Genomic DNA, 26629 nt, shown 5'->3' on the forward strand with positions numbered 1-26629 from the left:
CTCCTGTGTCTTCTGGGAGAGGTAATTATTCAGTGAGATTTGTTTTTTAGCCACTAGAATTGTTGGCTGAATGTCCCCATAAGGTTACAGGAGCCCTTGTTTATCTCCAGAACCTCAGGTGAATGAGAAAGAGTAACCATTTCCAGTGTCATTACAAATACACTCCATTTATTAGCTCGTGGAGTCCTTTCATCAAACTGGTGAGTTTTCGTTCTAGTATCAGTTGAGTTTGAAACAGATTTAGGAAGAGGTGGGTTTTGAACCCACACCTTAGCCATCAATTCATGTGAACTCTTTCACATTGAACCGCATACACATCTCTTGCTGGTGAAGGAGCAAGACTACACAGATATTAGCTTTAAACACATTTTTTGACTACTAGCCAGTGTTAAAAGCTACTAATTCCTTTTATAGTCAAAGAAATAGATTCAGAGATGTTATCTACCCCAGTAGCCTTAAGTGGCCAAGTCAGGGTTTGAACCTCTTGAAGGGAAAGAGGTGGCCCCAAGGGAGGGAGTGAAAGTGTCAGAAGAGCCTGTGGGCCTGTAGGTTGGCATAGGCCCACTTTGTTGCGCCCCCAAGGCTGCCATTAATGTCCAGTGGGTGGTTGGGAACTGATGTCTCTTAACTGCAGGAGAAGGAAGAAAGAATTCCTCACCCCTGTCTGACCTAGGCTTGTGAAAGCTTACTAGCACAGGATATGCTGTGAAGGGAGAAGCTACAGGACCTGGTAATAGTTGGGTAAGGAGTGAGGTGGCAGGCCACCGCCTGGTGTTTTCTCAGATGTGAATGGTAAGAAGAGCTGGTTAGGTGGCAGATAATGGTCCGTTCAGGATGGGAGTAGGGTGGAAAGTTCACCCACTAAATGGAAGACAAGTACATCACCTCCATCCTGTCTGCCAAAGCACCTTCAGCTTTGGCTAACCAACCCTTCACTCCTTGTTCCATGGGTAGGACTCCTTCCGAGTGTCTTGGGGCCTAGCCCCACCCTTCTGGGAGGCCTCCAGAATTGGCATATCCGGGGAAAGTTAAGGAGAGAATTTTGTGTTCAGTGTAGGGAAATCTTCCTCAAGTACTATGGAGTACTTGATGGAGTCAGATGGAGATAGTTGGGTGAACAAAGTGATCAGGGGAGGGGCAGCAGAGAGGGAGATCCAGAAGCTGTTAAGATTCATTCCAAAAATCCAGCTCTTCCGTTAGGGATTAATGAGGCCACAGAATGGCATTGTGTCCCCACGTCCGTGGTCGATTTCCGTGTTTAACTGTTGGTGACCTTTCAAGTATACTTTATAGTTCTTTCAGGGCTTGATAGGCTTCCTGTCAGGTGGCCAGACCAGAGTAAGGCTCATTTGGAACGAGCAAAAAGACATTAAGATTTTGTGGAAGAAATGAAAATTTAGCAAGTACATTGCTTGTTAAACGTCAACAAACTCATAGGCGTGAAACTGGGGGTCTCGGAGCCATTTTGTGGCCTATGACGTCACCGCTAACGGGCATGGCGTCACTCGCAGGAAGCCACTTCATGGTAGAGCAAGAAGTCCCCCTCCCCTCTCACGGAATAGAATTTAGTCTGCGCATGCTTTACTCGAGGCCGCGCTCGTGCGCATGCTCGCGATGGCTAAGGGGGCGCGCTCATGTCACGTGTTGTGGTGGTCGGAGCGCGCACTGCCTGCCCCGGAAGCTGTCGGCGTGCGGCGCGGCTGGGCGCTAAGATGGCGGCGGCGTGAGTTGCATGTCGTGTGAGGATTCCGGGGCCGCTGTGTCGCTCGGGTCCCACCATGGCCGTCACGATCACGCTCAAAACACTGCAGCAGCAGACCTTCAAGATCCGCATGGAGCCTGATGAGACGGTGCGAGCCAGGCCGGAGCTCCGGAGCGGGAGCGACGGGTGCAGCGGGTGGGGTGGGGGCGGGGAGGCCGGGATCCCGACGACAGAGGCGGGGAAGACGGCGCAGGGTCGCGCCCTGCCCATTCTCCCTACGGGCCTGACTTTCCCAGATATCCTGATGGTCCCTGGCTCTGCCCCTGGTGGCTCGGGCGGCGCTCTTGGGTCGATCTCGAGGCGAGGCCCCACCTCCGGGGCGCCCGCCAGGTCCCGGCTCCAATGTCAGCGCCCTCGCGGGGCGCGGGATCCGCAGGCTCAGATTGCCGGCCGGGCAGCTTTCTCTGGAATGGGTCCTCCGAGTTCCCACTTTTGTAGGCTTTGCCTCGGGACCTTGGTGGCCAAATCTGGGAGTAGTGATCAGGAGATGCCGGGTGATGACAGCAACTATGATGATAATAAACGGTCTGAGTTTCAGTGGTCCGTGTTTGTTTTTCACCAGTCGCTGAGCGTTTTCATGATGTTTTACTAACTTTGCAAAGTAGGCTTGTCATCTGGGCACTCTTGCGTGTCCTCACTTAACAGATGTGGAAACTTTGAGCTTGAAGAACTTTGCTATAGTCGCAAATGCATACAGCAAGGCGTGGCGGAGCTGATTTCAATTCGGATTTGCCTCAAGTCTCTAGAGCCCACGGTCTAAAGATGATGCTGTGCTTTTGGCCGGAAAGAGACTTTGGACCTAAAAAACGTATATTTCGCACTTTTTGCACAATTTCCCCCATGAGGGAGATACTGAAGTTCATTTTTTGTAAAAAGGAAACAAACTCAGATTTTTTTGACCAACCCAGCTGTTTGGGAAAGTTAGGTAATGTCTGTGCCTCTATTTTTCTCAAATATAAAAAAAGGATATGGAACTTGCTTCCTGGTGCAGTGGTTGATACTGCACTTTCAGTGCAGGGGGCCTGGGTTCAATCCTTGGTCAGGGAACTAGATCCCATATGCCAAAACTAAGATCCTATGCAGCCAAATAAATAGCTTTTAAAAAATACAAAATGAGGCTCATGGTACCTATTCCACTCAGTTGTTACAAGGCTTTAAAGCTGTGACGTATACATTTATAATAGCACTATCAACTTAGGATTCTCTCAGTAAACACCACTGTCAGCAACCTTAGGTCTCCCCTTTATTTTGAATTGCATTTCATCGTGTTTACATCATTTGAAATACGTATTAGTTTTTTTATTCTCCCACGTGAGTGTCCTCTATGAAAACAGGGACATGTGTTGAGTCTTGGTGCTCTGTCACCTGTACCTAAAACTTCACCTGACACATATTCAGTGTTCAGTAAATATATCGTTGAATGGAGAATGGTCTACTATGCTTGATTATAAAGCTTAGCTATTCAGCCATCAGGGCCTGCAGCCTGCCCCCAAACTACCAGGGAAGAGAGAATCTGGGAAGTTTGCAATGATCATCTACCCCTTCCTCCAGGTGAAGGTGCTAAAGGAGAAGATAGAAGCTGAGAAGGGTCGTGATGCTTTCCCCGTGGCCGGACAGAAACTCATCTATGCTGGCAAGATCCTGAGTGACGATGTCCCCATCAGGGACTATCGCATTGACGAGAAGAACTTCGTGGTTGTCATGGTGACCAAGGTGGGTGATGTCTGCTGGTTGGGAGGGTGGGTGGATTGGCTGGGGAGCTGGCAAACAGCCTGTGCCCAAGAGAGATTAGCCATGAACAGGGTGGGGCGGAGCTGTGGAGGGATGTCGGGGCTAGATAGGGGTACTGATGCCTGCTCCCTTTTTCTGGGTGTCACAGGCCAAAACCAGCCCAGGCACCTCAGTACCCTCAGAGGCCTCACCCACTGCCACCCCGGAGTCTTCCACATCCTTCCCGTCAGCCCCTGCCTCAGGCATGTCCCACCCCCCACCTACTGCCAGAGAAGACAAAAGCCCATCGGAGGAATCTGCCCCCACGACGTCCCCGGAGTCTGTGTCAGGGTAAGGCAAGGAGCCGCAGCCCCAGTTTGGGCCCTGTCTTCCCTGCCCCTTTCAGCGCCCACGGTCATGGTTCCACACACCTGGGGGGAGGGCAAGCCTCCAGAAGCCAGGGTCCGATTTCTCTCTCTTGAATTTGCAGCTCTGTTCCCTCTTCAGGTAGCGGCGGGCGAGAGGAAGACGCAGCCTCCACGCTAGGTGGGTGGGTGGTCCCCCAGTTGAAAATGGCTGGATGCCCCAGGGGCATCCTGTGGGCATGGGAGGGCCGGGAAGCTGCCCTTCCTTCTTGGTGACCCAGCCTTTGTTGCTCCCTCCACAGTGACGGGCTCTGAGTATGAGACAATGCTGACGGAGATCATGTCCATGGGCTACGAGCGAGAGCGAGTTGTGGCTGCCCTGAGAGCCAGCTACAACAACCCCCACCGAGCTGTGGAATATCTACTCACGGTGAGGTGGGGCTGCTGCCTCCCGGGGAGTTCTCAAGGGAGCATGCGGACTTCAGTGCTCTGAAGGGTAGTCAGAATCTGTCCCCCAAAACGTTTGGGTTAGCGTTCTAGCCAGGAAAGAACTGCAGGAGCCGGGAGGAGAGCAGTGGGGTGGGCCTGGGAGGGCAGAGCGGAGGCCTCCTGTGTCTCCCGCCAGGGCTGAGTATGCAGGAGGGGCGGCAGTGGGCAGTCTGTGCTTGGAACTTAAAAGGACGCCTGACAGGGAATTCCTGGGAGCCCCGAGCCAGAACACGGTTCTGTCCAGGAGAGCCAAGTTTCAGAGCAGCCATCCACAGAAGCAGGTAAGTGATTGGGAGGTGTGCGCATGGGGTGCCTGCTGTTGCGGCACCTGACTCATCCCACCCACCCCGTACTTCTGGGAGCCCAGGGTGGTGTCTGACCACACCCCTTCCCCCTGCCAGCAGGAGAGAACCCCTTGGAATTTCTGCGAGACCAGCCTCAGTTCCAGAACATGCGGCAGGTGATTCAGCAGAACCCTGCGCTGCTGCCAGCCCTGCTCCAGCAGCTGGGCCAGGAGAACCCCCAGCTCTTACAGGTACAGGCCTGGGGGCAGAGGGAGTTGGTGCAGGCCCCATCTCCCCTACCTGTGGGTACCACAGTCCCCAGAGAGAGAGAGCCCAGCCCAGCATGGTGGGTAGGGGAGTCTCAGCTTGGAAGGCACTACTGACACGATAGCCTCCTGCTGTTCCCTGTGACTTGATGGCCTCCGTGGTTTCACCTGATGCTCCAGCCACCTGTGAGGTGTAGGTGCTGTTGTCACACTCCCGCAGAGGAAGGCGCCAGAGGTTTGGAGCAGCCTGGCAACTGGTGGAGTATGTCTGCCGCCAGCCTCTGGGGCCTGCACTCTGACTTGGCTCCACATTTAGCTGTTGCTTCATAAACACCCCTAGGGTTGTGGGACTGCTGTGCCCTGGTTGGTTCTGAGACCACTGAGCTCAGCAAAGCTCCATCCTGCCCTTGAAGGTTCCGAGGCAGAGGAGCAGTGACCCCTGAGTGTGACAGGGTCCTCTGGGTTCTCTGTGAAGCCTGCCTTTCCTGATTCAGGCATCTGCTGCTTCTACCCCAGACGTTTCAGTCTCCTGTCCTGCCTCCTGCTCCCCTCCTCCAGGTGCTGGAGGGCCCGAGCTGCACATCTTCATTCTTTATCTGCTGTCAATCCTGGGGCCTTTAATTTCTGTGTGTGTGTGTGAGTCACTCAGTTATGTCTGACTTTGCAGTCCTATGGACTGTAGCCCGCCAGCCTCCTCCGTCCATGGAATTCTCAGCAAGAATACTGGAGTGGGTTACCATGCCCTTCTCCAGGGGATCTTCCCGATCCAGGGATTGAACCTGGGTTTCCTGTATTGCAGGCAGATTCTTTACTATCTGAGCCACCAGGGAACCCCCTCCCTGCCTTAAATTTGTATGATCAGCCTGGACCCTCTGGATGCCATGTTCTCCATGACTGACTGGGTGCCTCCATGAAAATGCTTTCTACATATCCAAGACCAGAGCAGATTCTCCCAGCCTTCCCTAACCCTGCCAGGACCAACCTGGGCTTGCTGGAGCCCCAGGCACCTGGGGGCCTGCTGGGGCTGTTTGCTCTGTCCTGCATAACACTCAGCCCAGCCCTGCACTCCACCTCTGTGGCTGCCACCTCATCTTCTACTGGGTCCCCAGGCGGCCACTATCCAGGCCTCTGCTTCTGCACTTTTCCTGTGGTTATTCTCCACCAGAATCCAGATTCCTGAAAAAGTGCTTTTTCTTTTGATGTGGAAATTGTCAAATGTACATAAAAATAGGGGCATATCAAAACCCCCCAGATGTGCAACACCCAGATGAATTCATCTTTTTAAAAAGTACACAGATGTCTTTTCCTAGTTGATTCTCACCACTGTGGTGTCCCGTTATGCTAGAAGGCACTAGAAGAAAGCGGTTTAGACCTTGCCTCCCTCTCTGATCTCATCTTTTGCTTCCTCCTTTCCTTTCTTGTTTATAGTTTTGCCATATGGATTTTTTTGTTTATGGAGTTTTCCAAATATACTCCCATCCCTGGGCCTTTACACTTGCTGTTGGCTCTATGTGGAAGGAAACTTCTCCATCTTATGGATCACAGGCCCCTCCCTCCTGGCTTAAAGTGTCTTTCCCAGACCAAGGTCTACTCTGATGTATGGCAGGGTCAGTATTTACATTGTAAATAATAGCCAATTTATTTGCGTGTGTAAAGCTTATCTCCCCATCCTGGACATTAGGTCCTCTAGGACAGGGCCCGTGTCCACCACTGTGTGGCTGGCCAGAGTAGGTGCCCTGTAAATGTTTGCTGAGTGAGTGCAAAGGGCTGTGATAGGGACCTGGGGGAGCGGGGACAAAGGCCGTGGGTCACCCTTCCCTCCTCTGTCTCCCACAGCAAATCAGCCGGCATCAGGAGCAGTTCATCCAGATGTTGAATGAGCCCCCCGGGGAGCTGGTGGACATCTCAGACGTGGAGGGCGAGGTGGGCGCCATAGGTGAGGAGGCCCCGCAGATGAACTACATCCAGGTGACACCACAGGAGAAAGAAGCTATAGAGAGGGTAAGAGGCCTGTCCAAGAGGGTTGTGACCTCGTGGGTGGGCAGGGCCCTCACCTCTTGCTTATACCTGCCCGTCTTCCCACAGTTGAAGGCCCTGGGCTTCCCAGAGAGCCTGGTGATCCAGGCCTACTTCGCTTGTGAAAAAAACGAGAACTTGGCTGCCAACTTCCTCCTGAGTCAGAACTTTGATGACGAGTGATGCTGGGAGGCCAGGCTGCCCACCGCCCCCTCCTCCCCACCCTCCCATCCCCTCTCCACAAAAGTTTTATAAAAGAAAAAAAATATATATATATTCATGTTTATTTAAGAAGTGGAAAAAAAAAATCAAAAACTAAAAAAAAGAAACTCCGACCCAACTTCCCACTCTCCTAAAGTGGTCCCTCATTCCCATCTTGGCCTGAAAAGACCTGGGCCAGACAGCTGTCCCCGTCTCCCCATCCCCCACCCCAGCCCAGCCTGCTCTAAGGAGCTGGCAGAACTGGAGGTGACAGATGGGCCCCTCTTGGCCTGTGTCCCAGCTCCCTGCAGCCAGATGGAGAGGCGGCTGCTTGCTTCCCCACCCCCCCAGAGAGCCCCCGAGACCTCCCCCGCCCTCTTCCAGGGTGAGGGGAAGCTGGAGCTCCAAACTTTTGATCCTCCGTTGGAGTGTCTCACATCTTTCCATCTGGGGTGAATGCTCAAGAGGCCCAAGGACTCCTCTGTGGTCTGGCCTAGGCTTCCATCCTGCATCCCTTTGCTGGCGGGGGGAAGGTCTGGTTTGTCCTGCTTGGGGAAGGGGAAACATCAGAGTTGCTCTGGAGTTTGAGGCTAGTCCCCCACCCCAGAAGAGAACTGTTGTCTCTGATAAAGGTTTTGAAGTGAATAAAGTTTTAAAAGCCAGTCCTGTGGTTCATCCCTACTGGGGCTTCCCACTCCAGCTGGTCTGGGTCTAGGGGCTAGTTGGGCACAGGAGATGGGGGAATGCCATGAAAGGGGCAGAGGGGTCTGTGCCTCTGCAGATTGTGGCTCCTAGTGTACCCCGCCCCCACCACCAAGCTGTGTTATTCCCAGGCAGTGGGCCCCAGCCTTGGAAGGGCTGCTGCTCTGTCCACCCCCCCATCATCACCACAGTCTGTTTTGGCTACACTTCCCCCCTGGTAATTGGCTAATTACTGGAGATTAATGTTGGTAAACAGAAGCCTTCTTCTCCTCTGCCATCTGCTCCTCCATTATTTCCCCATTGTGCCCCGCCCCCTTTTCCCCCTGAAGCCCGAGTTGGTCAGCATGGTCTTGAGTCCCCTGAGTGAGCAGAGCCAGGGAAGGGTGGGGGATTCCCTGGCTCCAGGTGTTGGAGAAGGAACCAATGTGCCCAGGGAGGGGTGTGATAAGAGAGGACATAGCTCTTCAGGGGTGAGGCAAGTTTTATTGGGAAAGAACCCAGCTCAGGAGTCGGGTGTTTCAGAGTCTGCTGGATCCTGGGCCGCAGTAGCGGCCATCGCAGCAGCTCGTGCCTCCTTCTTCTTTCTTTGTTTCTCCTCCTTGAGGCGCTTGCGATGCTGCTTCTCCAAGTCCTGCAGCAGCTCCTGGAAGCGGGCACTCCTTGGGTCCACGTGGTATCCCAGGCGCTCCTGGGCCTCCGCCTGCAGCCGGGCCCTACGCTCCTTGTCTGCTTGCGCCTTCTCCCTGCGTGCCTGCTGCTGCCGCCGCCAGTTCTCAATCATCTGTGGCATCTTGGCCATGCACTCTTCAATGAGCTGTTCCCTGCCGGTGAAGGAGGGTGGTTGGTGAGGGCAGCCCCACCCAGCCAGAGCAGTGCCCATCCACCCACCTCCCACCCCCAAGCCTTTGCCCACATCCTGCCTCTTCCAGCTCCCCTATATTTCAAGATGAAAGATTGGGAAGGCTTATGGTGGTCATTAAAACTGTCAAGAAAAGTCCTTGACAAGTGAAGCAAGAGGCAGGAGAGAGGAACTAGTGTGAAAGTGACAGTGTTAGTCACTCAGTTGTGTCTGACTCTCTGAGACTCCATGGACTATAGCTGCCAGCTCCTCTGTCCATGGAATTCTCCAGGCAAGAATGCTGGAGTGAGTAACTATTTTCTTCTCCAGGGGATCTTCCCAACCCAGGGATCAAACCCCGGTCTCCTGCATTGCAGATTCTTTACCATCTGAACCGCCAAGGAAATAAATATGTATTTAACCTTGAGCAAGCCCCAGTCACTCTAGGAGCAGACCCCAAGTCAACCCAGCATTTCCCTGAGCTGTCTCCTGAGCCATCCAAGTGCCACGTGTTATTCCCATAGCACATTCCTTCATCCTACAGACATCAATGAGTACCCACTCTATGCCAGGCCCACTTCTAGATACAGGAGTGGAGGCAAGAAATGAATCGGACCTTTCCCTCCAATAGGTGGTAGGTGTGAGTCACTGTTCCATTTTAAGGATTAGCAACATGAAACTGAAAGCCCCATGGTAGGGTCAGCCAGCTGGGATAACTGGGTTTATTTGACATAGGTTCACATCCCAGCTCTGTTCGTTCACTGGGCGACTGGACACGTGACTTCACCCTCCTTGGCCTCAGTTTCCTATCTCTCAAATAAGGGTGATTCCCTCTTCCTCTTAGAGCTGCTGTGAGGACAAGAACAGTAAACACCAGGAACACACTCGCCTGCCTTCGCTGCCCCCTCTCTTCAGTAAGTGGCACAATCAATATCTTCGCTTTTGCTTCCATTCTTCCCTCTAAGTCCTTCAGACCTGCCTCCCAAGTCCGATCTGTACCCTTGATCCCATGCTCCACTACCTCTCACACCTCCCCAGCCACACTAATGTCCAGGCTGTTTCTTAAAGCACATACCTACCTCAGGGCGTTTGCACCAGCTGTTCCCTTTACCAAGAACATTCTCCCTAAGATCTTTACATAGCTACCGCTGATCATTCATCTCTCTCTTAAGTTGCTCAGTCATGTCCAACTCTTTGTGACTCCATGGACTATACAGTCCATGGAATTCTCCAGGCCTGAATATGGGAGTGGGTAGCCTTTCCCTTCTCCAGGGGATCTTCCCAACCCAGGGACCGAACCTAGGTCTCCCGCATTGCAGGTGGATTCTTTACCAGCTGAGCCACAAGGGAAGCCCAACAGGTCTCTGCTTAAACATTTTAAATGTCAAGTTTTCGGAGAAGCCTGAGGCCTACCAGGGCGAAGTCACCCTCAGGCCTGCAGGCTCCACCCAATTTTATCTTCCTAATGACTCTGGGTCACCATTTGAAATTCATTTTGTTCCCCACTATGCCCTCAGCACCCGGGACATGGCCTTGCTCAGAGTAGGCGCTATGTAAAGATTTGTTGACCGATGACTAAATGAACTTAGCCAGAAGTCTTTTCGCATCTAGGTGAGCGTGCACGTAAATACTGCATGCAAACCGCCCGATGGAGTAAGCACTGTTGATGCACAGTTCACCGTCGGCCCGCAGTCCCGCTCCCGCCCGACTGCAAGCACGCACCTGGCTTGTCGCTTCTGCTCTTCGGCCAGCTGCTGCACCCGCAGCGATTCCTGCATGACCGCCAGGCTCGGGTACCATTCTCGCTCCTCAGCCTCCAGCTCGAGCAGCTGTTCCCGCGACGGCCACAGAGAACCGGGGTCAACACCGGAGGCGGCGCCATGCCGCGCGAACTGCTTAGCTGCGTAGCGCGGCCCCAGCTGCCAGCGCGGGGTCAGTGGGTCATCCGGGTCGGGCCACCAGGGCTCCCGTGAGCGGCGCGGAGGCGGCGGCGCTCGGTAGCCGCGGGAGCCCGGGCCCAGGGTGGTCACCCACCCGAGCAGGCTGCGAGTCTGCCGCACGGGCGCAGCCATCTTGGCCGTGCGAGGTCCTCGCGAGCAGGCCGGGCTGGCCAAGGCGCTGCCTGCGCGTGAGGTCCGCTGGGGGCCGGGAGGAGGCATTCCCTGGCCGCCTCAGTTCTGCGCAGGGAGAAGAGGGGGTAGTCTTATTTTTTACACATCTTCAAGTATAATTATAAAATTTCCTGTAGCAGTTAATTTATTAAAATCGTATTTAAATTTTTCTTAGTTTTTTGTTCATATTTAAAATTTAATTTTATGTTAAAAATAGCATTTATTTTAAATATTAACATTTAAATGTTTTAAATTTAAACGATCATTTAAATATTTATTTAAAACACTGAAATATTTTCGTTTTAAGTTAAATCTACGTATTATTTTATATTTTAACTTTTAAATCTATGCAACATATTTAATTTTTTTAAATCCAGGCAAGAATATTGGAGTGGATTGCCATTTCCCCCTCCAGGGGATGGATCTTCCTGACCAGGGATCGAACCAGTGTCTTCTACGTCTCATGCGTTACAGGAGGATTCTTTACCCGCTGAACCAAGGGGAAAGCAACCCGTGGCTGTTTTCTAGGGCCATGGGCTTCTGTAGTTGCCGCACGCTGGCTCGGTACTTGTGGCACAGGGATTCAGTTGCCCTTCAGCGTGTGGAATCTTCGGGACCAGGGAACAAACCGTGTCCCATGTCGGCAGACGATTTCTTAAACACAGCACCACTACTGAAGTCCTAAATATTTAAATTTTATATAAATACTTATTTAAACATTGTTCATGGGAGAAGGCAATGGCACCCCACTCCAGTACTGTTGCCCGGAAAATCCCATGGATGGAGGAGCCTGGTAGGCTGCAGTCCATGGGGTCGCACAGAGTAGGACACGACTGAAGCGACTTGGCAGCAAACATTGTTCATAACATTAACTATTCATATTATGCTTTTTCATTTGATTTTAATATATTTATTTAAATTTTAATTTTGAATAATTACTTAAAACTTTCCTTAACATTTATTTAAATGTTTACATTTTGTGGGCCTTCCCTGGTGGCTCAGATGGTAAACAATCTGCCTGCAATGCAGGAGACCTGGGTTTGATCCCTGGGTGGGGAAGATACCCTGGAGAGGAGAATGGCTACCCATTCTAGTATTATTCTTGCCTGGAGAATTCCATGGACAGAGGAGCCTGGTGGGCTACAGTCTATGGAGTTGCAAAGAGTTGGACATGACTGAGGGGCTAACACTAACAATTCTGTCTATAACACTTGAATTTGAATGTCAATATTATTTATGATATTTATATAGAAATTTTACTTTACATCATATTGTAAATAGTTACTATATGCCTTTTAAGTTTTTGTATGTTAAAATGTTTAAAACATTCAATCCTGGTGTAGAAACTAAATACTATTTTTGAAAAAGGATTTCCACCTTAAAAAGGAAGGAAATTCTGACCCATGGTACAGCATGGATGAAATTGAAAGCCATTATAGTGAGTGAAATAAGGCAGTCAGAAAAGGACATAAGTTATATGATTTCACTTACACGAGGTCCCTAAAGGAGTCAGATTCATAGAGTCAGCAAGTCGGAGCTTGCCTGGGAGGGGCAGGGGACTGGGGAATGGGAGTTACTGCTCAATAGGTACAGTGGATATATATTGTAGTGAGTATAGGTGCTCAATAGGTATAGAATTTCTGTTTGGGATGATGAGAAAGTTCTGGAGATGGGTGGTGATGGTGGTTTCACGACGTTGTGAATGTGCTTAATGCCACTGAGCAGTACACTTGAAAATGGTTACAATGTAAATTTTATGTATATTTTAGTATTTTAAAAAATGCCATTTGCCCAGTGAGCCAGGGAGCCTGGACAAGAAAGTTCATAGTTCATATCAGTACTATCTATTTCATACATATTAATCTCAAGCTGAAAACAGTTCGCACCTGAGTCCGTCTGCAGTCGAGTGGATCCCTGAATGTTGATGTTTCAGCCAACAGAATACCACAAGCATTCACAGCTGCTCACTGCCTTGTGGATGATTCTCATCAACATCTTATGCACCAAAGGAAGTGGGACCCAAATGATTCTTTTCCAGAAAGGAATGTTTTTGGTCATGGAAGGGCTTCCCTGGTGGCTCAGTGGTAAAGAATTCACCTGGCAAGGCAGGAGACTCAGGTTCAATCCCTGGGTCAGGAAGCTCCCCGGGAGGAGGAACTGGCAACCCACTCCAGTATTCTTGCCTGGAGAACCCCATGGACAGAGGGGCCTGGCAGGCTACAGTCCAAGGGCTCTTTTAGTCTGACATGACTTAGCAACTCAACAACAGAAACAAAGTTTACACAAATTGTCCTTTTCATATAAAGTTGAAAAATCTTAGTGTTATTATGGATGCAGTCTTTAAGAGGTAAAAGATAAAGAAAAGCCAAACAGTGACCATTCTGGAAGTCAGGATGGTACACCTCTGGTGGGGATAAGGAGGCAGCTGGGTGGTGGTCATGTGGCAGATGTGGGAGGGGTTTGCTTTGTAGCAGATTACTGAGCTGGGCATTCCCATTCTGTTAGCTTTTCCCTAAGTGGACTGTATTCAGTGTTATTTCTTGATCTAGGCTTTAGTGATGCCTGAGTTATAATTATTCTTTCAGTTGGATATAATTGTATATGTGTGGGTTGCACACTTTCCTGTAGCTTTATTATATTTTGCAATTTAGAAAAATGAAAATACACGCAACAAAAAGGATTTCAGCGAGAAGTCCTACTCCCACCTGTCTCTCATCCTCTGCTTCCTTGGAGCCCCTCCTCCATCACTTGTTTTAGTTTCTTATGTATCCTACCGTTGGTTTATACATTCTTTTTTTGAATTTTTATTGAATTTGTTAACAATATTGCTTCTTTCTGTATTTTTGTTTTTTGGCCCCCAAGGCATGTGGGATCTTAACCCCCTGACTGATGAGGGATCAAACCCACAACGCCTGCATTGGAAGGCAAGGTCTTAACCACTGGACCACCAGGGAGGTCCCTATAGTGTCTTATTTACAGTGCTAATGGATTATTTATTTCACAAGGACAGAAGACCACAGTCATTGTGTCATCACCCAGGTTTAACAAATACTCATGCTTTGGCTCCCTTGCTTCAGGGGGTGTGTGTGTGTGTTTAATTTCTTTAAATAAAACGAGCCCTATTACAAAAGTTTCTAGTGACAGTAAGGCCTCTGCCTACAGATGCCAGTCTTCCCTCCACCCTTTACCCCCTGCACCCATCACCCTACTCAGGACTAACAGTTACTTTGAAATCAGCTTTTTCTTCCAAGACCAGTCTTTATGCATTCATTACTTATCTAGAGTGTGAGAACAATATTAATGCATTAATATATTTTAAAGTTTGCATAAATGGTATCCTGAATATATTAGTTTGCAACTTTTTTCCCTCAGCCTCTTGGTTTCCAGATATCTCCAAGTGGATTCAGGTAGATTTCTACAGTGTAGCTGTGCTTTTCTGGAGAAGGCAATGGCACCCCACTCCAGTACTCTTCTTGCCTGTAAAAACCCCATGGATGGAGGAGCCTGGTAGGCTGCAGTCCATGGGGTCTCTACGAGTTGGACACGACTGAGCGACTTCACTTACACGCATTGGAGAAGGAAATGGCAACCCACTCCAGTGTTCTTGCCTGGAGAATCCCAGGGATGGGGGAGCCTGGTGGGCTGCCATCTATGGAATCGCACAGAGTTGGACACGACTGAAACGACTTAGCAGCAGCAGCAGCAGCTGTGTTTTTCACAGTGTAGGTCACAGGGCCCATTATTGATTCAGGAAGTCAGGGAACTGGGTTCCAACCAGCATTTATCTCTAGGTTTACAGTTTAGGGAAGAATGATTCATAGAAAACTTCTTTTAATTTTTAAAAATTATTTATTTTTTAAAATGATGTAACACACATAAAACTTACTGTTGTAACTTTTTTTGGCTATGCTGCTTTGCTGCTGCTTGAGGGCTTTCTCTAGTTGTGGCTAGCTGGGGCTGCTCTCTAGCTGTGGTGCTTGGGCTTCTCATTGTGGTGGCTTCTCTTGTTGCAGAGCACCAGTTCTAGGGCACGTGGGCTCAGTAGCTGTAGCACAAGGGCTTGGTTGCCTTACGGCGTGTGGAATCTTCCCAGACTAGGCATTGAACCTGTGTCCCCTGCATTGGCAGGTGGACTCTTAACCATTGGATCATTAAGGAAATTCTCGTAACCATTTTAAGGTCCACTACTATTCAGTGGCATTAAGCACATTCACACTGTTGTACAACCATTACCACCATCCATTTCCAGGAATTTGTCATCTTGTAAAACTGAAACTCTTTCCCCATTAAGCAACTAACTCTCCATTCTCCACTTCCCTCAGCTCCTGGTAATCCCCATTCTAATTTCTGTCTCTGTGAATGTGACTACTCTTGGGACTTCATGTAAGTGGAATCATACGGTATTTGTCCTTTTGTGACTGGCTTATTTCACTGAGCATAATGTCCTCAAGGGTCAGAATTTACTTCTTTTTTAAGGCTGAGTAATATTTCATTGCAGATATTCACCACTGTGTGTTTTTCTGTTTATCCACTGACGGGCATTTGGGCTGCTTCTACCTTTTGGCTATTGTGAATAATGCTCCTGTGGACATGGGTAAAATAGCAGCTATTATTAATGAAAAATACAGAATATTAAAATGTCAGGTTGTATCACATGTACTAACGGTAAGTATTATTTGGTAAAACATTTATTTCTGTCACATATGCATGTATGTATGTATACTGGTGATGCAGTTGTCATCAATGGTAACATACCTTCCCGAAACAACTATTTTGTTATGCTTATTGATTGTGTAGATCAGGAGTTTGCCCGGCCCTAGTGGGGATGGTTGTCTCTGTTCCATGCTGTCTGCAGCCCCCAGTGGGAATAACTGAAAGTTGAGTGACTTAACACTTGGCAGCTAGGATCATCAGACAGCATCTTTATTCATTCATGACTTACAGTGGCTTCTGGCTGGATATTCAGCTAAGGTATTGGCTGGAACAGCCACCAGTGGTCTCTCTGTTGGTCCCACCAGTCACCAACATTATCTAGGTTCAAGGGTAGGGGTCAGAGACCTCTTCACTCAAAGGAGTCTCAGGGTCACATTGTCACAATTGCATACAAAGGATTGTATGTAGAACATGTAGGATAGGATTATATTTTTTCAAGTATTTATTTATTTATAGTATTTGGCTGCATCTGGCCTTCATTGTACCGTGTGGGATATTCATTGTGTCATTCAGCGTTGTCCATTGTGGCACTCAAACTCAGAAGTTGTGGTCCTCAGGCTTAGTTGGTTCATGGCATATGGGATCTTACTGCCCTGATCAGGGATCACATTCCCTGCATTGCAAGGCGGATTCTTAACCACTGGGCTACCAGGGAAGTCCCAGGGCATATTATTGAGGCCTTTTTGGAAACTACAGTCTGCTACCTCTAGTTCATAATATAAAATGTATTTCTTACTGTGTTTAGTGATTTTTAAAAAAATTGGAAAAAAAAAGTCTGCTCAGGAACTTCCCCGGTGGCCCAGTGATTAGGAAGTCCTATGCTTTCACTGCAGGATGCACAAGTTCAGTCCCTGGCCAGGGAACTAAGAATGCATGCCACAGGGAGAAAATAATCTAAAAAATGAAATAAAGTACCTGTTTGATATTGTCCATAGTATGAATAAACTATCATTATTCTGTCATGCTGTTGTGATGGACATTTGTTTCCAATTTTTCTTGACTGGCGAAATGGTGCTTCAGTAAACTGCCCTTACTGTGTCCCCATGTACACCCCCAAACTTTCTTTGAGGTGCTCAAACAAGTCTGTCCCCAAGGTTTGCTGAGGGACAGATAACCAGCGTGGCTGAAGTCCTGTGAATGAAGTGGATTGAAGGAGGAAGTGAAGTGAATAGTGTTAGGTAGTGGCCAGCCATGCAGGAAATATAAGCCAGGGCAAGAGTTTCTGGTTTTATTCCAAGGACAATGGGGAGCCATGGGAGGTCTCTGAGCAGAGCAGTAATGAATATGACTTATGATTCTCCTCTGGCTTCTGAAGAGAAAAAACATTGATGGAGCAAAATGTAGAGAAGCAGGAAGACCCATTCGGAGGTAGAAGGGGCATTAGGAGGTAGAAGTACCCATTGGGGTACCAGGGTGGCCTCTGACCTGCACTGGCCTCAGGGCATTTGCATTACTTTTCCTGCTGCCAAGCTTAGAACTGTCTCCCAGGATCTATACCTGGTGGACTCTTTTTTTTTTTTTCTTCTGTTTTTCTGGCCATGCCTCGAGGCATGCAGGATCTTAGTTCCCTGATGATTGAACCTGAGTCCCCTGCAGGGGAAGTGTGGTGTCTTAACCACTGGACCACCAGGGAAGTCCCATGGTGTGTGTGTGTTAGTCGCTCAGTCATATCTGACTCTTTGAGACCGCATGGACTGTAGCCCGCCAGCCTCCTTTCTCCATGAAATTCTCCATGCAAGAATACTGGAGTGGGTTGCCATTTCCTTCTCCAGGAAATCTTCCCAACCCAGGGATCAAACCTGGGTCTCCTGCATTGCAGGCAAATACTTTACCATCTGAGCTACTAGGGAAGCCCCCATGGTAGGCTATTCCTTGTCATTCAGGTTTGACTCAGCGGACACCTCCCTGGCTTCTTGGAACTTTGTTCATGCTAAGTCACTTGTATCTGGCTCTCTGACCCCATGGACTGCCTGCCAGGTTCCTGTGTCCATGGAATTTTCCAGGCAAGAATAGTGGAGTGGGTAGCCATTTCCTCCTCCAGGAGATCTTCCCAACCCAAGGATGGAACCCGTGTCTCCTGCATTGGCAGGTGGGTTCTTTACCACTAGCGCTGCCTGGGAAGCCCTTGGAACTTTGAAGACATACAAAATGAAGTCCCTGACCTCAAACACCTTTAAAGAGTCGGTCCCTGACCTCAAACACCTCAGTCTTGTGGGTGAGACATACAAATAATTACAGTGGAGATGAAGCAGGAAGAAAGTGCCTGGAATGGGGCTGATAGGCAGACAGATGTGGATTTCTGAGCTGATTTGCTACCAGACTAGGAAATTTGGGGACCAGGGGCTTCCCAGGTGGTGCTAGTGGTAAAGAATCTATCTGCCAATGCAGGAGATGCAAGAGACACGGGAGTTGATCCCTAGTTTGGGAAGATCCCCTGAAGTAGGAAATGGCAACCCACTCCAGTATCCTTGCCTGGAAAATTCCAAGGACAGAGGAGCCTGGCAGGCTACAGTCCATGGGGTCTCAAAGAGTCAGACACGACTGAGCAGACACATGCATGCTGAGTTGTAAGCTGGGAATCCAATGTAGTGATTGATTTGCAGCACAGTCTGGACAAGTGTCTCTAACGTGCAGCCAGGAACTTGAACCATGATAAGGAGCAAACTTGCAGATAGAGTAAGTGCAAAAAGCCAGGTGCAGAAGAACCACTTTTGAGAATATTGTTTGCAAGATGGTTTGTGACGGTTAAAAAAATGGATAATGGAGAAAAAAATTGGGGAGTAGGTATGTGCAGTGAAATACTCTTAAGCAGTGAAAATGAAGGAACATGAAGGGGAGGACAGATGAAGGTTAAAAGGATACATTAAGATACCATATGTATTGTTTTATACAAAACGATCTTTTGTATCTTTTCTGAATGGACGGGTACATAGTAAAACTGTGACTACCAGTCTCCAGGATTAAAATTGGCAAATTCAAGGTTTAAGGACAAGTATAAAGCCAGTTTCTCTCATATTTGTAACCTTTTATTTCTCAATTGGGGTAATGAGTTGTTGTTCAGTCACTAAGTCACTGTTTGTGACTCCATGAACTGCAGCATGCCAGCTTTCCCTGTCCTTCACTATCTCCTGGAGTTTGCTCAAATTCATGTTCATTGAGTTGGTGATGCCATCCAACCATCTTATCCTCTGTCTCCCCCTTCTCCTCCTGCCTTCAACCTTCCCCAACATCAGGATCTTTTCCAATAAGTGAGCTCTTCAAAACAGGTGGCCAAAGTATTGGAGCTTCAGCTTCAGCATCAGTCCTGAATATTCAGGGTTGATTTCCTTTACGACTGACTGGTTTGATCTGCTTTCTGTCCAAGGGACTCTCAAGAGTCTTCCCCAGCACCACAGTTTGCAAGCATCAATTCTTTGGTGCTCAGTCTTCTTTACGGTCCAGCTCACATCCATCCATGACTACTGGAGAAACCATAGCCCAGACTACACGGATCTTTGTCAGCAAGGTGATGTGTCTGCTTTTTAATATGCTGTCTAGGTTTGTCATAGCTTTTCTTCCAAGAAGCAAGTGTTTTTTAATTTTGTGGCTGTAGTCACCATCTGCAGTGCTTTTGGAGCCCAAGAAAATAAAATCTGTCATTGTTTCCACTTTTCCCCCATCTATTTGCAATGAAGTGATGGGACTGAATGCCATGATCTTAGTTTTTTGAATGTTGAGTTTTAAGCCAGCTTTTTCACTCTTCTCTTTCACCCTCATCAAGAGGCTCTTTAGTTCCTCTTCAGTTTCTGCCACTAGGGTGTCATCTGCATATCTGAGGTTATTGATACTTCTCCCAACAATCTTGATTCCAGGTTGTGAGTCATCCAGCCCAGCATTTTGCATTTTGCATGATGTACTCTGCATATAAGTTAAATAAGCAGGGTGACAATATACAGCCTTGACATATTCCTTTCCCAATTTTGAGCTAGTCAGTTGTTCCGTGTAAGGTTCTGACTGTTGCTTCTTGACCTGCATACAGATTTCTCAGGAGATAGGTAAGGTCGTCTGGTATTCCCATCTCTTTAAGAATTTTCCAGTTTTGTTGTGATCCACACAGTCAAAGGTTAGTGTAGTGAATGAGGCAGAAATAGATTTTTAAAGAAAATTCCCTAGCTTTTTCTATGATCCAACGAATGAGTACAGGGTAATGAGTACAGTGGTGGTGTATTTTTATCTTTCTCTCCCCTCCCCCCATATATAATGTATTTACTTGACTATGCTGGATCTTCCTTGAGGCATGAGGGATTTTTCAGTAGCGGCTGCTGGGATTTAGTTCCCTGATCAGGGATCGAACTCAGCCCCCCTGTACTGGAAACTAGGAGTCTTAGCCACTGGACCACCAATTGTTGTTTTTTAGTCGATAAGTCACGTCTGACTCTTTGTGACCCCATGGACTGTAACCCAGCAAGGCACCTCTGTCCATGGGATTTCCCAGGCAAGAGTACTGGAGTAGGTGGCCATTTCCTTCTCCAGGGGATTTTCCCAACCCAGGGCCTGAGCCGAAGTCTCCTGCATTGACAGGTAGGTTGTTTACCGCGGAGCCACTAGGGAAACCCCTGGACTACCAGGGGCATCCCTATATATTCTATTTGTATATACCTATATTATATGCATATTACCATATATTTATCTATATCTATAATGTGTTTTATCTATTTTTATCTATACTTGTTTGAATGCCCAAAATATCAATACTTCACTTAAAAAACAAGGGGGCAGGACTACCTGGCTGTCCAGTGGTTAAGACTCTGAGCTTCCACTGCAGGGACACGGGGTCAATCCCTGGCTGGGGAGCTGAGATTACTCATGGGGCACTGTGCAACCAGGAAAAAAAAAAGCAAAGCAAAACAAAAACACAGGGGGCAGAACAAAGGTATTCATTGTTTTCGGGTATGTATTTCTCTATCTTTGTCTTTGCATTTTTTTGTATTGAATTTTTAAACTCTAAAATGAAGCCCCCCATCTCATCATGCCTATTTACATGCCCCTCCCCAACAGGAAAATCCTGCTGCTCTTTTCACTGTGCAAATATCTGTAAATTAATGTCCTTCCCCAAAAGGTCAGCACCTTGTGAAATTTTCTTAACTTCATATTTTTTTTTTAATGCTCTCTTTCCATGTTGAAACTTTGAAGAGTGTTGCAGCCCTGTATAGCTGTGTGGGATTATGGGATTATGCCTGGTGAGTCTGCTGCTGCTGCTAAATTGCTTCAGTCGTGTCCGACTCTGTGTGACCACATAGACGGCCTCCTACCAGGCTCCTCTGTCCCTGGGATTCTCCAGGCAAGAACACTGGAGTGGGTTGCCATTTCCTTCTCCAATGCATGAAAGTGAAAAGTGAAAGTAAAGTCTCTCAGTCGCGTCCGACTCTTAGCGACCTCATGGACTGCAGCCTACCAGGCTCCTCTGTCCATGGGATTTTCCAGGCAAGAGTTCTGGAGTGGGGTGCCATCGCCTTTTTCTGGCCTGGTGAGTCTAGAGAATAGTAAAGAGGTCCGGAGTGCCGTAAACAATCCACCTGCACTGCAGCAGACTCCAGAGACAAGATTCTGTTCCTAGGTCGGGAAGATCCCCTGGAGGAGGGCATGGCAACCCACTCCAGTATCCTTGCCTGGAGAGTCCCATGGACAAAAGAGCCTGGCAGGTTGCAAAGAGGAGTCCATGGGGTTGCAAAGAGTCAGACATGATTGAGCGACTGAGCACAGCACCGCGTGACTGGAGGCAGTGAGGAAACGGGGGAGAGAGTGTGGAGAGATGAGTGTGGGGGATGGGGTGAGGGTAAGGGATGGGGGGTGGGGAGGGGGGTTGCGGGTGTGTGGGGAGGTGATGGGAGCAGATAGGGCGAGGTCTGGAGGGCTGCAGGGAGAATTCTTTGCTGTTCCTGAGTGAGATGGGATCCCTGAACGAGGAGGAGCAGAGGAAGGGCGTGCCCCGCCTCAAGTCCTCACAGGCACTCTCTGGGGGCTGCACGGGGAACAGATTTTGGGGAGGAAGGAGGCAGGAGCTGGGGTCCCAGGGCGGAGGGGGCTCAAGTTCAGGTGGGAGATGATGGAGACCATGTCCAGGTGCGAGACAGAGGAGGCAGTGAGAAGTGGGCGAATTCTGGACATATTCTGAAGTGGATGGGACCTGCCGTCATACCAAACTGGGGAAGGGGTGGAGTCAGAGAGAGGTTAAAGATGCTCCCAAGTTTGGAGCCTTAGTATCTGGCAGGTTGGAGCTGCCATCAGCTCGGTCTAGAGGACAGCGGAAGGGAAGATCGCAGAGGGGGGCACGTTCAGGGAATCGGATGTAGAAGGGTGAGTGGGAGGTACCCGTGCACCTTCACGTGGGGAGCTATGAGGCTGGTGTCCATTGCACGGACGGCATACAATGCCGAGAGTTACCGCCAGAGGGCAAGCGCACCCCATCACAGTCGCGGGGAGGCGCGGGGAGGACCGGCTCGGCCGCTTCCCATAGCCCCCTGGCTGCAACTCCTCACCTGGGTGCGAGACGGGGACCTCGCAGATGCCAGGGCCAGGCGACCCCGAGGTCCCAAAGACTAACACGACGCGGCCGACCGTTTATCTGCCTCGAGCACTCCAACCACCATTCCCCACTGTGCCGTTCCCACCTAGCGTCTCTGCAAAAATCCACCTCCACAGGGGGACCTTCCCTGGCCACCCTGGGGGCCCCGACCCCTCGAAGGCACATTCCATTTTAGTCTCTTCCTAACAGTTAAGGGTCTTCCCTTGGGGCTCAGCTGGTAAAATCCGCCTGCAATGTGGGAGACCTGGGTTCGATCCCTGGGTTGGGAAGATCCCCTGGAGAAGGGAACAGCTACCCACTCCAGTATTTTGGCCTGGAGAATTCCATGGACTGTTACAGTCATTCAGGACTGAGCAACTTTCACTTTCAACAGTTAAGACTCTGAAATCATCTTATAAATTATCTTATAAATCATTTTATAAATCATCTTATAAATTATCCTGTGTTGCCTGTTTTCTGCAGTTCAATTTAAAGTCTGTGCCAGGAACTTCCCTGGTGGTCCAGTGATTAAGTTTCTGAGCTCCCAGTGCAGAGGGCCTGAGTTTGATCCCTTGTCAGGGAACTAGATCCCAAATGCTGCAACTAGAACCTGGTGCAGCCAAATAAATAAATGTTAAAAAAAAAAAAAAAAAAAAAAGCCTGTGCCAGTGAAGACCCATTTTCTGTGGTGTCCATCTGTAACCCCAGGGCCTAGAATCATTCCTGGCTTCTAATTTGTGCTAAAGGGAAAAAAAAAACAAAACGAACCAACAACGCGTTCATCATAGCTTACTCATAGTGCTACCGTGTACCAACCTCTGCTTGAAGCTCCTTACATAAATTATCTCCTGCCTTCAGAACAAGCCTGCTAAGTAGAGATTGACTTTTTCTTTTGTCTTGTGTTTTGGCCACACCACCCAGCTTGCAGGATCTTAGTTCCCCAAAAAGGATTTGAACCCCCGCCATGGTAGTGAGAACACAAGAGTCCTAACCTCTGGACTTCCAGGGAATTCCCCAGGTAGGGACTGTTGTTATCCCCATATTACAGAAGAGGAAACTGAGGCCCAGAGAGATTCAGGGACTTGAGATTGCACAGTCAGAAGTTTCAATGTCAAGAGTGAAGTCCAAGTTCTTCCTTGGTGGCCCAGTGGTAAAGAATCTGCCGATGTAGGAGACACGGGTTTGGTCCCTGATCTTGGAAGATCCCACATGTCTCAGAGCAACTAAGCCCATGTGCCACCACTACTGAGCCTGTGTTCCAGAGCCCATGCTCCGCAACAAGAGAAGCCACGGCGAAGAGAAGCCTGTGCACCGCAACTAGAGCCACCCCTGCTCCCCACAGCTAGAGAAAAGCCTGCACAGCAACAAAGACCCAGCACAGCCAAAAATAAATTTTTTTTAAGTTAAAAAAACTAAAAAGCTTAAAAAAAACCAACACAGTGGTACTACCAAGAGTGTGTTCCATGGTCTAGCTCAGCACAGGTAGGAGATAGCAAACCACTTTACTGGTCATCCGTCTGCTTAGATTCAGTACATTGTCTCTTTTTTTTTCTTTTTATTTATTAAAAAAATTTTTTTAACACCAAAAACATTTTGTCTTGGGGTACAGCCAATTAACAATGTTAGGCACGTTGTGTTTGGTACAGTGTTTGATAGAATATCACTGACCAGAAAACATGGATGTCACATCTCTAGAAAGAAAACCTGTAGTTGTTCAGTTCCCAATATGTACCTTAGTTTTTTGTTTGTTTTTATTTTTCGAGTAAAACTAAGAATCTCGACCAACTTTTCACTCGGCTGTTCTGGTTTTAAAGGATGAGCTACAGCTGTGTGTTTTTCTATACCAACATAGCACTTATTAAATGCTTTTGTACCATGAGTAAAATTTGAGGTGTTTTGCAAAAAAAGAAGTGAAGCCCAAGAAGCCCAACTGCAAAGTCTGAGTTTGCTAAAGGATGAATGGGGCCCCAATGGTAAAAGGGCCCCTTAGGGAGTTCAGCATTGTGTCTTGAACCCCTGTTTCTACACCGACCCTTCTTGGTCTGCACAGCCTACACACTCACAGCCCAGTCCCCAGATACCCTGCCAGGCTAGGGGAGGCGTGAGAACCCAGCAGGTAGGGGTTTTACTCTTCTCCCCATTGTAGGTTTGTAGAGGTGCCTCCTAGGCTGCCCAGCTCAGGGGCAAATTATTCAAAGTGGATCTGGAAGGAGTCTCCTGGTGGTTTGGTGGTTAGGACTTGGTGCTTTCACTGCTGTGCCTGTTTGATCCCTGCAGATCAAACTCAGGTTTGATCACAGATCCTTGCACAGATCCTGCAAGTCTTGAAAAACAGCCAGAAAAAGGAAAAAGTGGATCTGGAGACCCCAGATTCCAATTACCAGACAGCAGGGATGGCTGCCTAAGGCCCTGAACCCGGTCCCAGACTGACCAACAGACAGATAGACCCATGATCCTCAGCCAGCTCAGCGGGGCCTGGCTGCCCATAAGTTTGGGGAAGCCTGGACCCCAAGATCTTCCAGCTCAGTCCAGGGCTGCTGCCAATCAGACCGGGTCTCTGGGTCAAGGGGCCTCAGCCTTCCCAGTGCCCCCCTTTGCCCTTGGCAGCCAGAAGACCTTCTTGGACTGCACCTAACTGGGTAACTAGGGATAGGCAGGCTGCAGCATGGGCAGGATGTGGATGCCACTGTGTCTTCTTCTCCACTGGATCCACGGGAAGTGGCCTCAGAGCTATGCAAGGCTTGGCCCCTCACGCAAGGAAGTATACAGGTAGGAGGAGGAGAGGGCTGGGTCTCAGTCCTGATAGAGCACAGCCTGTGGCACCAGACAGATTAGGGTCAGCCTTGCATGCTTCAGCTGAATGTCTCTAATCTTTAGTTTTCTCTCCCACCCAGGCCAGTGCAATTGCCACCATCTTGGCCCCAGCTTCTGCTTATGGCCAGCCTGTCCCCTGAGTCTGTTTTTCCATCTCGTGGCCAGAGGGCATGAAGGATTTTTTTAGTTGTGGCATGTGGGGTCTAGTTCTCTGACCAGGGATCAATCCCAGGCCCCCCTGCATTGGCAGCATGGAGTCTTAGCCACTGAACCATCACGGAAGTCCTGCCTTAATCACTTCTGTAGCCCGATCCCTGCTGTAGCACAGCAGAGCCAGGCACACAATGTTTGTTGAAGAAATGAGTAAGTAATAGTAGTACTTGCCTTCTAAGGGCTATTGCACAGCCTGAACGAGAGGGGGACAGGGAGCACTGTCATCTGCATTCAGTTGGTGCTCCATAAAGATTCTGGTAATTCCTACCAAGTGTCGTTTATGGTCCAAGCTTTGAAGCTAGGCATACTTCAGCTTAACTTCTGCCTTAGCTGCTGATTTCTGTGTGACCCGGAGCAAGTGGCTTCCCTTTGTGCCTCAATTCCCACCTTTGCAAAAGACAGTTAATGATAATTGAGAACTGAGACTTCCTTGGTGGTCCAGTGGCTAGGACTCTGCACTCCCAGTGCAGAGGGCCCAGGTTTGATCCCTGGTCAGGGAACTAGATCCCACATACCACAACTAAGAGTTTGTGGGCTGCAACTAAAAAAAGATCCTACATTCCGCAGTGAAGATCTGGCCCAGCCAAATAAATAAATATTTAAAAAAAGATAGTTGAGAACTCATGCAAACTGTCTGGAACCATGCCTGGTGGTGGTTTAGTCGTTAAGTGATGCCCAACTCTTGCAACCCTACGGACTGTATGTAGCCTGCCAGGCTTCTGTCTAGGCAATGGGATTTTCCAGGCAAGAATACTGGAGTGGGTTGCCATTTCCTTCTTTAGTTTGGGGGCACCATGCCTACCAGCGTGTCAGTTCCCAAGACCCTTTGGCTTGCTATCCATTCAGCAAAACTTCACTGAATCCAGGCAACTCAGTGGTGATCCCCCAGCTCTGGACCAGCCACCTCCATTGTCCCATCTGGCACCCAGTGGAGGGGACTCTTGGCCTGGGATCCAGCTGTGTACCCTCTTCCAGAGCTGCTGCTCTCCCAAGGGGCACACAAGGATGCTCTAAGGGCTAGCAGGCCCCTCAGCAGCTATGTAGACTCTGGCAAGTAAAGCAGTCCCCTCAGCAGCTGTATAGACTCAGGCAAGCAAGGGACTTCTTTGAGCCTCAGTGTCCTCATCTGTAAACAGGGATAATAATGCTTCCAGCCTCGCAGCATGGTGGGAAGGAGTGAGTTCCTTGAAGGTGAGTAGCATGGGCTGGGCAGAGTGTTAGGGTTTGGTGTTTGATTTTGTTACGATGCACTGCCTGGGGCTATAGATGTAAACAAGAGGGAGAGACTCCCTGTCTTCAGGGAGTAGATATGCTGGGAGAGAGAGGAACATTAGCAATCCCCTAAAGAGACATAACAATAAATCTTTAGGAAAGAGATGAGAGTGCTGAGAGAGAGACCACCAGGAGGGTGAATTTGTCTTGGATGTGCTTCTAAAGGGGGAAGGGTGGGTTGCAATGAGCTCTGGGAGGATGGATGGGAGACAGATCCAGGTGGAGATCGTGGTAGAGGCAATGGTTTGGAGGCAGGCCTAAGTTTGGTGTGGGGTTGCCAGGTGGTGCTTGTAAAGAATCTGCCTGCCAAGATGTAAGAGTCAGGTTTG

At 49.0% G+C, this 26629-nt stretch overlaps 2 protein-coding genes and 1 non-coding gene across 4 annotated transcripts; 2 read left to right on the forward strand and 1 right to left on the reverse strand.

The window, feature by feature from the left end:
* The first annotated feature begins 1648 nt into the window (after nucleotides 1-1648).
* On the forward strand, nucleotides 1649-7755 carry RAD23A (RAD23 homolog A, nucleotide excision repair protein). Of its 2 annotated transcripts, none has more exons than XM_027547916.1 (9): nucleotides 1649-1850; nucleotides 3314-3475; nucleotides 3642-3823; nucleotides 3963-4018; nucleotides 4140-4267; nucleotides 4529-4607; nucleotides 4728-4861; nucleotides 6713-6877; nucleotides 6962-7755. In XM_027547916.1, exons 1-9 carry the CDS (start codon nucleotides 1779-1781, stop codon nucleotides 7073-7075), a joined length of 1092 nt encoding a protein of 363 aa, XP_027403717.1. In that variant the 5' UTR covers nucleotides 1649-1778; the 3' UTR covers nucleotides 7076-7755. The 2 variants fall into 2 exon arrangements, with proteins under 2 accessions (XP_027403717.1, XP_027403718.1); XM_027547917.1 differs by having other exon boundaries at nucleotides 4731-4861.
* Nucleotides 7756-8258: 503 nt separating this feature from the next.
* On the reverse strand, nucleotides 8259-10730 carry GADD45GIP1 (GADD45G interacting protein 1). The gene is made up of 2 exons (XM_027547918.1): nucleotides 10356-10730; nucleotides 8259-8616 (listed from the first exon to the last, which is right to left on the reverse strand). The coding sequence occupies exons 1-2, from the start codon at nucleotides 10703-10705 to the stop codon at nucleotides 8298-8300; spliced, it is 669 nt and encodes a 222-aa protein (XP_027403719.1). The 5' UTR covers nucleotides 10706-10730; the 3' UTR covers nucleotides 8259-8297.
* Nucleotides 10731-25455: 14725 nt separating this feature from the next.
* On the forward strand, nucleotides 25456-25528 carry TRNAG-CCC. Its single transcript has one exon. It is a non-coding gene; the product is annotated as a tRNA-Gly (tRNA).
* Nucleotides 25529-26629: the final 1101 nt, after the last annotated feature.

The sequence above is a fragment of the Bos indicus x Bos taurus genome, chromosome 7 (genome assembly GCF_003369695.1).
Source record: "Bos indicus x Bos taurus breed Angus x Brahman F1 hybrid chromosome 7, Bos_hybrid_MaternalHap_v2.0, whole genome shotgun sequence".
NCBI lineage: Eukaryota > Metazoa > Chordata > Mammalia > Artiodactyla > Bovidae > Bos > Bos indicus x Bos taurus.